Source organism: Argentina anserina, chromosome 3 (assembly GCF_933775445.1).
Source record: "Argentina anserina chromosome 3, drPotAnse1.1, whole genome shotgun sequence".
In the NCBI taxonomy this organism is placed as follows: domain Eukaryota; kingdom Viridiplantae; phylum Streptophyta; class Magnoliopsida; order Rosales; family Rosaceae; genus Argentina; species Argentina anserina.
The window spans coordinates 6,248,159-6,260,930 of NC_065874.1; the positions used below are offsets into that span (position 1 = coordinate 6,248,159).

General features: G+C 38.3%; 2 protein-coding genes across 2 annotated transcripts; one reads left to right on the forward strand and one right to left on the reverse strand.

Moving 5' to 3' along the window:
• Nucleotides 1–403: 403 nt before the first annotated feature.
• On the reverse strand, nt 404–5,636 carry LOC126788354 (probable phospholipid-transporting ATPase 5). The gene is made up of 11 exons (XM_050514327.1): nt 5,186–5,636; nt 3,467–4,947; nt 3,273–3,383; nt 2,879–3,155; nt 2,698–2,786; nt 2,520–2,604; nt 2,171–2,380; nt 1,919–2,044; nt 1,666–1,764; nt 1,392–1,583; nt 404–1,165 (listed from the first exon to the last, which is right to left on the reverse strand). The coding sequence occupies exons 1-11, from the start codon at nt 5,597–5,599 to the stop codon at nt 437–439; spliced, it is 3,813 nt and encodes a 1,270-aa protein (XP_050370284.1). The 5' UTR covers nt 5,600–5,636; the 3' UTR covers nt 404–436.
• A 1,613-nt stretch (nt 5,637–7,249) lies between these two features.
• On the forward strand, nt 7,250–12,772 carry LOC126786376 (multiple RNA-binding domain-containing protein 1). Its single transcript, XM_050512182.1, has 12 exons — nt 7,250–7,360; nt 7,450–8,439; nt 8,692–8,775; nt 8,890–9,013; nt 9,249–9,572; nt 9,864–9,928; nt 10,454–10,610; nt 11,473–11,574; nt 11,660–11,761; nt 11,852–12,022; nt 12,187–12,318; nt 12,407–12,772. Coding segments are annotated over exons 1-12 (2,406 nt in total). The 5' UTR covers nt 7,250–7,358; the 3' UTR covers nt 12,560–12,772.

A 12,772-nucleotide genomic window follows, 5' to 3' on the forward strand; every position in this document is an offset into this window, starting at 1 on the left:
AGAGAATTTTATGTAGGGCAAAACGTATCGTGTGAATGGTTTTAGTATATATGGGGCCGGATAGCTGCTTTATGTTTAACTATACATACGACTTGTAGTTTGCATTTTTAATATGAATGTAGAATGCCAACTGCATTTTGAGGATGATTGCCAAACTGCACTATGTGGATAAATTGCAGGTGAAAATGATCCATAGGTCTTTGTGGAAAGAATTGGATCACTGAGTGAACTGATGACTGACAACTTCACTGACCTACTTCGTCAAAAGAATTGGATTCAAAGGTCTTTGTCGGAAGAATTGGATTAGTGCAAACTTGATCATGGACCAACTTTGTTGGAACTTATAGGTAGATCACTAAAAATTAATGAATTATAGAATATGAGCGAAGTGATGTAGTATAGGCAGCAGAATTAACAAAGTACATATATTGATCACTTACATTGGACTGCTTGTCAGCGACCTAAATATTGGACTACTTGTTAGTGATCTAAATATCAGCTGTCTCTTCTGGTTCAAGTTCTCCTTCATACTCCGAATCCTTGCATCAACTCTAGCAGAAATTCCAATCTGGGTCATCACCACTGAGTTGTTCTGTTCCCTCTCCCATATCAGTTTATTATTCCCAATATCTTTCCTGCAATACTTCATTTCTTGTATGACATGGTCATCTAATGGATAAAACGACCTTTGGATGGAAATGTGGATGAAATAAGGAAGAAGAGCAACAACCACAACTAGCAATGTGACAAGCCAGTAAGTGGGTGCAGGGCCAAGAGCTTCAGTAAGAATACGAAAGCCTCGATTCGAAATGGCAGGAGGTAGCTCACCGTAGAAGAACAGAAAAATGTACCAGATGAGGATGCTGCCCCATATGAAGAGATGTTGGATCCAAGTGAAGTGGGTGATGATGAGGGCTATCTGGCAATTCACTGTCCAGACTATGCATGTGTATGTCATGGCGCCGAGGTGATTGATGTCTGCAACATTGCCATCTTTATTGAAGGCTTTCTCTGCAACAATACCATTTTTGTCGAAGGTAGAAATTGTTCCTATGTTTGCAAGGAAGATGACTATAGATGCTACAATGCCGTTGAGTATCCAACCAATGATGCGGCTCCAAGTGAAATATATGTTCTTTTGGCCCTGTTGGTAGAGAGCCGGAAACTGTTCCATTTAAGGCAATAAAAATATCCATCAAATTATATGTCGATGACAATCACCGACCCCAAAAGCTCAAGTACTCTTGGAGAAATGTGTTGATTAGTTTACAAACTATTAATGGTCACAGCATATGCAGATAGAGTTTTGATACTATGCTAGGCAAGCAGTTAGGGAACTGATTTATACTAAGCTAAATGGAACAAAAGGCTGACTTGTCTAATTTGTTTACCTTGAGGCACACTTCTGATGAAACATCTTGCTCAAGGACCCCCAATGATATAACAGGCAAAGATGTCAAAATCACATTGAATAGTGCCATATACCAGTCATCATATAAGACCTCCCCTGAGAACCTTGTGTATACTTCATAGTAGAACAGTGTGAGGCCAAATGCAATGTTCTTATATACAAAGTAGAGAATCTGAAATGAAACAAAAGAATTAATTTAGTATCAGATTCCGGACTATGTCAAGATATTGTTATACTTCACTGAAATCACTTACCATTTTTGAAATCCTCTTGTAACACCAGTGTCCATGGACTATAAGTAATCTAGCCAAGAATCGGAATTGAGGCAATGAGATGTCACTGGCCATGACTGCCTGTACAATTTTCAGAAGTAGAGGTTTGTAATGTTTAAACGGAAATGAGTACATGAGCATCTTTAAAATAAGGGTGATACAACCAAGACACAAATAGAATAAAAAAAAGGTTTTGGTTGCCTAGAAATTCCAAGGCATCATGTTTAAAGCTCACCTGCATTCCTTCCATTCCACTGATTCCTACTCCAATATCAGCTTCTTGAATCATGCCAACATCATTTGCCCCATCTCCAATTGCCAAGGTTGTCTTGCCTGTATGCTTCTTAACCAATCGAGTAATCTGGAAACGCAACATTTTATGAGTTACTTGTAGTTGAAATGAATTTTATGAATATGGACTGTCATTGTACTCGTCATGAATAGACTGCATGCATGCAAGTTCTTAAAATGCAGACGATGGACCTACCAGAGCCTTTTGTTTTGGAGACACCCTGCAGCATATAACAGAAGAACAACCAACGGCCAACGGTAAGAATCTGTCCTTCACATCACTTCTCAGAGCAATTTCAAGAGCCTTTCCATCTACTATTAAAGCCAAGGGTGCATCTTTGTTGCCTTCTTCAGACTTCATTTTCTGAAAGCCTTCAAGTTGGTCTAAAATATCTTCCTGCATCTCCTGGAAACTAGAAAAAACAAAATATATGACTTCCAACTCCCTTCTATGAAATTTATGTTTGAAATTGGAAAAAGTATAATGATTAGAGCAGACAAAATAATTATAAATAAGCTTTAGCCCTTAACACAAGAATTTCCACCTTCAGTCGATTACTAGCTGCACTTTCTTTCCCCAAAATTAGATGAAACTGTTTCATATCCTGCCGAAGTAAGCTGCAAGAAAATCTGCAAAAGAAATACTACATTAGCTTCATAGAGTATTTTGGGAAGATTATGTCTTAGATTTTAAGGAAGTAAAATAGTTTTTGCAAGCTCTACCCAATATTTATTGCGGTTTCTTTCTTGTCACCAGTGAGCAGCCATATTTTCATCCCTGCTTGTGCAAGTTTATCTATGCATTCTGGAACCTGAATTATATGTAATTAACTATGAGAATATGAGATAAGAGTCTTTCTACCTACAACAGGCATATAAAAACAGTGGGAGATAGTTAACTTGCCCCTTTTTGTAACTTGTCTTCAACAGCAGCAACCCCTAATAGAATTAAATCCTTTTCAATCATTTCAGATGCTTCTGTCAGTATTTCTTCTCTTTCAGGACCTATTGTGGTCTTAGCCTTGGTAAATACTGAGTTCCATTTTTCATACTCGATAGCATCAAGTTTCCGATAAGCAAAAGCTAGAGTTCGAAATCCATCTTCAGCATAATTTGACAAGTGCAGAGTTGTAGCCTGTTGGTAAGACCTACCATTGTCTGCGAGCCTATCGAAGATAATGCTGAAAATGGAAACATGATACAAAAATTAAGAGAAGGTAGAGCTTCCCAATTTAAAACTTCAGTGAAAAAATCAAAAGAAAGTTATTAAACTATGAATGTTGAAGGAGGTTACATACTTATCTGCCCCTTTGCAAAAAAGAAAGATCTCACTATCTTCATTGCTTACTATAACTGACATCCTCTTTCGGGCACTACAGAACTCTAAAAGGTTCAGAAGTTTGTACTTCCTGCAAATTCATATACATCATGATTGGCCACAAACAAGTGCTATGAAATTGGCCTAAAAATTTAAACATAATATGAGATTTACCTATCAACCACCTTTCCAGAGAACGGATTGAACTCCTTGACATACATTATGGATTGACTTCTTTGGGAAAATTGAAATCCAAACTCTTGTGCAGCAATCAGGAAACATACTTCTTCTGGTGACTCTGCCTCATACTTTAGTTTATGAGCCTGATCGGCCTCAACAGGTATGCCTGTGTGACATAGTGCCATGACTCTAAAGAACATTGTTACGTCAGATAAGTTGGACCTATACATCCACTTTCTGTTCATCAGCCTATCATCCCTAAAGTTGAAACCTTTGATGGGAGATTCTCCCTCCAGACTAGAAATTCTCGAGCATTCTGCACCAGAGTTTTGAATGTGCTTCTGTCCAGCCAGAGAAGCTTTTTCGGTGCTAACATCTGCCACAGAAAACTCAAACATTTCAAAGCTTTGACTTGCTGTTTCAAGTTCATCCATACTAAAACGATATGACTCAACCTCAACATTCATCCTTTTTGATGCTGCAAAATCGATCTTATTAATGTCACCCCCATATGAAACTCCAGCAATAGAGCATTTCCTAAATTCCATCTGATTACATGTCAAAGTCCCCGTTTTATCGGTCAGAATCATCTCTACTTGACCAAGTTCTTCATTCAAGTTGGATGTTCTGGTCTGAACTGACTTGCATGTAACTTCATCATACAACTCTATATCCTTGTTAATGAGCATGGCTTGCAAAACTTTGACAACCTCGATAGAGACATAGAGGGAAATGGGGATCAAGTAGCCATACAAAATAAGGGCCCTTACAAATTGTAAGAAACCAGATACTGCAGGCTTTGATTGGTTAAAGAATGGATCAGGTTTTGCTTGATTGGAGGCTAGATTATTAACTTTCAGAGAAAGGTACCACGACTTTACCATCTCTGAGTTCAGATACACAGCAAAACCAGTTGAAGTGACTAGTGAAATCAAAAGAAGCATTGAAAAGAGAAGGTAGATGACAAGATCCATCTTTCTCTCAATCCGACTACGCTTGGATGGTGATCTTGTTGAGTTCCTCACTGCTTTTGTGTCAGGTCCACTAAAGATCACAACCCCATAAATGTAATCAGTATTTCTGAGTTTTGAATCTCTTAGCAGCAGTGTGGCAGGGCACAATGGATATGTGACATTGTTCAACTCTATATTCCCCACAAAGGTGTAAAGATGAGGATTTGGATCCTCACAGCGAATTGTGGCCTTAAATTCACTAAATGCTTGATCTTTTGCCAGGTCAAGTGTAGCTTCTAAGCTTCTCTTAACTTTCAGATTAGTTTCGCCGTCCAGGTTCATGGTCTCTACATAACAGATGCCATCCTCAAAGCTAGAAGACAGCAAGAGAAGATCACTTGGAAAATATTCATTCTTGTTAACTTTTATAACATCTCCAACACAAAGTCCTTGCCATTTCTTTTCAACAAATAATCCACCTCCAACATGAGCCATTACAGTTCTTGAATTCACATTCAAATCCTAGTAGAAACAATTAAAATTTGCTTAATACTATTCACATACAGACACTGAGCACAGACATCTAACACATTATACTGCAAAATTATGTATGTTTTGAACTTCATTATCATAATAAAGAGTACAATATTTAATTATTGATAGAAATCTGGAAAAATAGTCGTTCTGATAGAATTAGATAGAACAGGAAAGTCAAAGGTGTTCTTGATCATATATTCATATAGTAAATATTATGACTAACCTGCAAGAATCGGTGCCAATCCTCAACGGCCTCTTTGATCATGCTAACCCCCACAACAAACACCAAAGGAGCAATCAAACTTGTTGGAGTAAAAGGAGCCAAATCAGTGATGGACAAAACTGCTGCTAGAAGGAAATAAAGATTGGCAACTCTGCGAAATTGCTCGAAAAGCGCTTTGGGAAGAAAAGTGACAATGTTGTACTTGGTTGTGGATACATAGTTCTTGGGATACTTGAAAGGCTTAGTATTGTGCAACTGAGGTTCATTACAGAAAACGACCCTCGAAAAACCGGGTTGACCCAGTAGCTGCTGGCCAGGATCAGAATCAAGAGTGTAGGGTGGTCTGAAGCATCCATAGGAGTACAGCTTGCTCCATCTTATCTTCCTCTTTCTTCTTCCAGATGATCCTGACATTTTTTAGCTAAACCCTTTAGCAATGTTGCAGAAACCAACCTTTATAAACTAGAAGAGAAACTGACTCCAGTACATTAGTAATGTTGTTGGTTCCAACTAAGACCTCCATGGGAGCCATCAATATATATCTGGATATGATAAAGAATGAAACTAGATTTGTCTGTTCTACACTGTCTTTCTCTCTCAAGTGTTGAAACTATCGCTACCTTTCACTTTCACCATTTTCAGAAGAGAAACCTCCAAGGGATATAGATTTGCAGTTTTCTTGGATCAAACCAAAGCTGGCAGAAGAAGCAGCAGGCCTTCCATTTAGCCTGCATGTGACTTAAGAAATATCACCTTTATATAAAAAATGAAGCTGGTCCAGATAACCAAGCTGAAATTGGCCTCTAGATTCGAGATTAGAGATGAGAGTTGAAGTGTATTACAGTTAAACTATAGCTTGAACATGATCATATTCGTTTTCGCATTTGCTTATTGCGAAGGATTAAACTATAACATTCAATCTTTTTCACTCTATCGTGTCGAAATGCCTATGCAGAAGAGGACTAGCTCAATTCAAGTCAACCAAAACCATAAATGAGTGTTACTTCCTTCATGCATAAAATTCATCACTTGTTATAATAATGTTTGTCTTGCTTTGGAATCGATTAAAGTAATAGCTAAGAGTCCTTCAAAATCAGAATACTCCACCCATAAGAATCTCAAAATCTATTGTTTATTGCTGGAGATGAAATGGTGTTAACAAGTCATGAGGGGAAGACGCGCAAAACTGGCATGAATCATTGTAATTGTCACAAGGCTAAGTGGGAGAAAGTCTTCGGAGAGGTAGACCTATTGACGTATTGTGTGGCATGTTATGTACTAAAACTTACACAGTTACACGTCTGGTTCGGTTGTTTAAAACTTTGATCGGTGAGTTATACACGTCTCTCAATCGTCATGCTCAAGATATCATTGCCAAATGAATTCGGTCGGAATTTGTTTGTATAGTTTTTTTCTTTCATCTTAACCTTTGATTTAAACCATCATGTTAAATTGTTTCACGAGCGAATAGTTTCAAAAATTGCACACATTACCCTTGACATATTAACACGAGAACACGCCTCATTACCCCGCATAAGGTGTTATTCAGACTAATAAAGACTTTTCACGGACATATAATCATCACACCGAATTGTTTCACGAGCAATTAGTCTTATAAAATATTCAAAATTGCATCAAATCATTCTTAACATATTATCACGACAATACGCCTCATAAATCTTCATACAGTGTCACTCAGACTAATAAAGAGGCTTTCATGCACTTGTATTTGACATATCCAACTAATCCAAGTGTGAAGATCGGTATCACATCAAAACAAGTACGGGTGGTGAGAAATTCCCAAGACAATTTTAGGTGTTGAGAGATCTCTTTGCCCTTAAGATTTGATCCTATTAGTTTACACACGGCAGCAACATCTCAAATGAATCGTAAGAAACCAAATAATCAACATTGTACATAATCAATATGGAATGAGCATGTGTTCTGTCACACACCAACACTCTTTATCAGGTTTGGGCCGGGCCCAACCGCCCAACTCCTCTGAAGCCCATAATTTCAGCTGCTATATAAAAAGGGATTGATTTTATTTTTTGGGGAAAAAAACCACAGTCACCGCCACCACCACAAACCGCGCTCAGTCTTCACCAGAAGCTGAAAAACGCCGCCGCCTTTGCTTCATTTTCAGTCTCTCAACAACCGCAGACCCGCCGCAATGTAAGTTCCGGTTCCTCCTCTCACCTCTCCTTTCCTCTCCGCCGCGAAATTCATACTCTTTGCTTCTCTCTCTCAATTTATTTTTCCAGGTCGAGAATCTGCGTCAAGAATCTACCGAAGCACGTCGACGACAAGAAGCTCCGGGAGATCTTCTCGGAGAAGGGAGAAGTCACCGACGCCAAGCTCATGAGAACCAGGGAAGGCAAGAGCCGCCAGTTCGCCTTCATAGGGTTCCGCTCTGAGCTTCAAGCTCAGGAGGCCATCAACTACTTCAATCGGACTTTCATCGATACCTACCGGATTAGCTGCGAGCTCGCTAAGAAGGTCGGCGATCCCGAGATTCCGAGGCCGTGGAGTCGCCATACTAAGGAGAAGGAGAAGGAGAAGAAGAAGGAGAGTGAAGGCAATGCCGTGGCGGCGGAGAAAAGCCGAAAAGGGAGGAGGAGTGAGGAGGAGGAGATTGATGATCCTAAGCTTAAGGAGTTTCTGGAGGTGATGCAGTCGAGGGGTAAGTCGAAGTTGTGGTCTAATGATACTTATGTCGATGCGAAAATCGAGAAGAAGAGAGAGCAAATGAGGGAGGTGAAGGAGGTTAAGTCGGCGGCGGCGACAGATGTGGAGGTAGAGGAGGAGGCAGAGGATGTGGAGAAGGAGGAGTCACACAATGTGGCCAAGGATAATGTGGTTTCGGATATGGATTACTTCAAGAGTAGAGTGAAGAAGGATTGGTCGGATTCCGAGAGTAGTGAGAGTGATGATGAGGAGGAGGAGGAGAAAGGAGACGAAGAGGCTGAGGTGGATGAAGAAGAGGCTGGAGAGGAAGGTGTTCAGGAAGATGAAGATGGAGAAGTGCTTGCGCAGAGTGATCCTGCATCTGTTTCGAAGGAGGAGAAGGATGAAATGCTTGATACTAGTCGGCTTTTTGTTAGGAATTTGCCATTTTCAGCAACAGAGGATGAGTTGGAAGAGCATTTTAGCAAATTTGGGGATGCAAAAGTTCATCTTGTTATAGATAAAGAGTTGAATCGGTCCAAGGGAATTGCTTATGTTCTTTACTCGCAGCCAGAATCAGCACAAAGGTACTGTTTTGTGCTTTGGGGGTTCATCGTGTGTGTTCTAATTTTCATTGGATGGGTTGTGGCAACTTAAATCTCTTCAAGTTTCATGTCAAGGCTTAGTTATTTCTTAGTTTCAAGTCCTGATAAACTAACAACTGGTTTAGTTGCATTGTAATCTTTTGATATTGGTAATAGTGTAGGGTGTTTTTGTGGCTTACTATCATACACAAAAATCATTGTTGATTTGTGTTTTTATCTTATTTATTTATGAAGGGCACTGGAAGAATTAGATGGTTCAATTTTTCAAGGAAGACTTTTGCATGTTATGCCATCAAAACAAAAGCACCCAGCTCCAGGGTAAGAGTAGTCCTTTACCATTGGTTTGCTTTCAAAACTTCATGTTGTACTGAATTTTTGGTGTCATTTCTATTTTAATGGGATGGATTGTGACTTTCTACTTGCACCCTATAGGGCTGATGATTCAGCAAACCAAGCTTCAAAGTCGCTTAAGCAACAAAGGGAGGAGAAGAGGAAAGCATCAGAAGCTAGTGGAGATACAAGAGCCTGGAATAGTTTGTTTATACGCACTGAGACAGTATGTCACATCACTGATGCCTGTTTCTCCATTTTTCTAGTCATTCTTGAATACGTTTCTGTGATAAAGTACCATAATTATCTGTTTTGGCTTGGCTCCCTAATAGTGTTAGTGTGGTAGCCACAGCTTAATTATTGTGAATCCAGCCCTGCTCTATTGAGTTCGTGTTTGGCTTTGTTTTTATGACGTCCTAATATATGCTATCATTCCTAATTCATCTTTGTTCTGTATGTAGGCTGTTGATCACTTAGCTCGAAAGTTTGGGGTGAGCAAGAGTGATTTTCTTGACCCTCAAGCTGATGATGTCGCCGTACATGTTGCTCAAGCAGAGACACAAGTGATTGCACAGACAAAAAAAGCTCTTACAAATGCTGGTGTAAATATAGAATCTTTAGAGAATTTTGCTGCCAAGAAAGGTGGTGATATGAAAAGAAGCAACCATGTTTTACTAGTGAAGAATTTGCCATATGGTTCTTCTGATAGTGAACTAGGAAATATGTTTGGGAAATTTGGGACTTTGGATAAAATCATTATGCCTCCGACTAAGACATTGGCCTTGGTATGCAGCAAAATCTCTTCATTTCAAATTATTTCTATGAGATTTTCATTAGCTAAGGTGATGCTTAAGGTGTATCTCCTACTTAGTTCTGACATTATTGAAATCATACATACTTTGTCTTTTCTAATGAGACTTAATCTATTGTTATATATCCAGAGGTACATGAAATTCAAAAAAAAAAAAAAAGTCTATGATAAACTTTGCAAAGTTGTTTACGAACTAGCCACGTAATGATTGATGATACCAATTATCATATTGGTACTTAATTTTTTGCTTCAAAATATCTTTCAGGTTGTGTTTTTTGAACCTTCTGGAGCTCGAGCAGCTTTTAAAGGTTTGGCGTACAAGAAGTACAAGTAAGCTCTCCTTGTTCCTTGTCTAATTTGCTGGCTAAACGTATGATTACAACATGTCCAGTAGGATTTACTGCATGTTTAAAAGTTATATGCTGCATATTAAATCTGTCCTGAATTTTTTTTATCACATCTGTATAATCTGAACATTGCTGTAAACTTTGAGGAAATGTAACTCAATACTTGTTTCAAAGTATCTTCATGTTGTAGAAGGGAGAATCTTCCCTCGAGTGAAATTATCAAATGAAATTTCTTTTGTAATTTGGTTTAGAAAGTTTCGGTTCTTTTTTGTGGCAATTCATGCTCTTTATAGCTTATAAATGAGCCTTGTGTTGATCCTGATTCGACATTAGAAGTATATTGATTTTTCCCCAATAACTGAATACTTCTGTCTGTAAATACTGCAAATTCCATCCATAAATCTAGGTATATATTTGATGGCCACTCTTTGCTGTTTATGCTACCTATAGCTGCAATGGTACAGGTTATTTCGTTAGAAAGATAACCTATTTATTGTTAATGATATAGGGATGTTCCTCTGTATTTGGAATGGGCTCCTGGCAATGTTCTTAGTCCAAGTCCAACAGCTGAGAGCAATGAAAAGAAGAATTCTGCTGTTGCTGAACAAAAGCAACCGGTGGGAGGAACTCCAGATGATCTTGATCTTGATCCTGATAGAGTTGAGGTTATGCACTTTCTTTCATTTAGCTTTCTCCCTTCTCTTCTATAGTTTTCATACATTGTCTCCTAAATATGGTGTTCAGAAATCTCAAACCTTTGCATGCAACACCATTTTGTTATCACTTGAACAGACACAAATAGTACATATTTGGAAGTTATTCTTTCTTCCAGTGTTTGTAGTGCCGGCTTGTGCTGGCTTTGTCTGTGTGGTTTGTGCTACCCAGCATAGAGAGGCCTTGCCATATTTGTATAAATGTGTATATTTTTCAGTATCTGAGTGAGCTTGTGCAGAACACCAGAAAATTGTCTATGTTTCTGGATTGGATTGAGAACTGAAAATCTGTTAAGGAGATATCAGAATAAATTATGTTTTTTGGGATTTGATACTTGGAATTGCTTAAATGTGACACACCACAAGGTACAGCAGTGCATGGTACAAAGCAGTAATAGAGTTTGTCTTATGACACCAACAAATAAAGTTGCGAAGTCCAGCAGTTTAATCATTAAGAGGTTTTTGAACGTAATTGTCGTTATTATAGTTTTTAAATTGTAACGCGGCCAATTTTTGTATCTTCAATATGGTAATTGATTTTTTTGGTTGACATATATTAGTTTAGGTATTTTGCTTAACAAACAATAATGTGATAAAAACTTCAGTTTTAATTTTGGAATTCGAATGATTCTCCATTATGAATTGGTGCTGGGTACAGAAAATTGTTTTTCATGTATAACCTTGCATTCATGCTCCTTTCTTTTTTTGGAATTGTTGGCATGTCTTACTTAAGTTTTTTTCTCTCCACTTTCCTTTTCTGGTGCATCTTGCTTATCTTCTGTCTATCTAATACTCAACTATTTTGTGCTTCCAGTCACGAACTTTGTATGTCAAGAATTTGAACTTCAAGACCACTGACGAGAGCTTGAAGAAGCATTTTGAACAAGTGAAGGAGGGAAGAATATTAAGCGCCAAGGTGATAATCCATCTGTCTAGAAATGTTACTAGTACTATTTTCTTGATATATATGTATGATTCATATCATGTTTCTTTATGTGCAGGTGAAGAAACACATGAAAAAAGGGAAGAATCTTTCAATGGGATTTGGTTTTGTAGAATTCGACTCTGTGGAGACAGCCACAGAGGTTTGCAAGGGTTTGCAGGTGAAGCCAAGAGACTCTGGTTAATATTATTTGCTTCATTATATTTTGGAAATTTGGAAATTCATTTCACCTAATATTTTTCTCTTCTAGGGAACAATTTTGGACGGCCACCAACTTATTTTGCAACATTGTCATGCCAAGCAAGATGATGTGCTGAAAAAAGTTGTGAAGGACAAAAGTTCAACAAAATTACTTGTAAAAAATGTAGCCTTTGAGGCTACAAGGAAAGAGCTTCGACAGTTGTTTAGTACATATGGCGAGGTAATTACCAAAAATCTTCAAGTGATTGAGAAACTTATCCAATTCTGGATCATCTGGCTATATATAATTGGTTTACGTCATTTCAACTTTACTGATTAGTTGGTATGCCTCTTCAAATCTTCTAGTCATCATATACTTGAGCTACATTTCTCGTCCTGTCACAGATCAAAAGCTTACGGTTACCAAATCGGTTGGGACAGCATAGAGGCTTTGCATTTGTGGAGTTTGCCACAAAGCAAGAGGCAGAAAATGCCATTCAAGCACTTGCAAGCACTCATCTGTATGGTCGCCATCTGGTAAGGCATCAAAATTATTATAGACATGAGAGTTTCTTCTTCCAAATTTTAGAAATCAGCTATGATGACTGATTCCAATGAAATTCAGGTTCTGGAGAGAGCAAAGGAAGGTGAAACTCTGGAAGATTTAAGAGCTCGAGTAGCTGCTCAGTTCACAGATGACCAAAATACTGTTTCCAGGAAAAGGAAAGCTGTCGCAACCTTGGATGAAGATAACATGAGATTTGATATGACCGAATGATGAGTAGTTTTAGATATTTGGCGCGTGCATTCGTGTGAATTTTAGTTGTACTTCAATGCTATAGGTTATAGTTCATCTAATATAGTTAAAGCTAGCTCCGATTTTGCTGTGTAGGGGCTGCTGTGTTCATTTTATCACTGTGGTACTCGGTTTTGTGAGCCATGGGTTATGACTAAAAGAAAACATTTAATCGTTGATACCTTAATTCTGATG

What these genes read in the sequence shown, in the direction of transcription:
- LOC126788354 (XM_050514327.1), bottom strand. Translation starts at nt 5,599, where the DNA reads ATGTCAGGATCATCTGGAAGAAGAAAGAGGAAGATAAGATGGAGCAAG. An exon ending in TTTTGCAAAGGGGCAGATAA is followed by an intron (nt 3,156 to 3,272) that starts GTATGTAACCTC and finishes TTCCATTTTCAG; the next exon opens with CATTATCTTCGATAGGCTCG. An exon ending in CTCCAAAACAAAAGGCTCTG is followed by an intron (nt 2,045 to 2,170) that starts GTAGGTCCATCG and finishes TTGCGTTTCCAG; the next exon opens with ATTACTCGATTGGTTAAGAA.
- LOC126786376 (XM_050512182.1), top strand. An exon ending in TGTTTATACGCACTGAGACA is followed by an intron (nt 9,014 to 9,248) that starts GTATGTCACATC and finishes TTCTGTATGTAG; the next exon opens with GCTGTTGATCACTTAGCTCG. An exon ending in GAAGAATATTAAGCGCCAAG is followed by an intron (nt 11,575 to 11,659) that starts GTGATAATCCAT and finishes CTTTATGTGCAG; the next exon opens with GTGAAGAAACACATGAAAAA.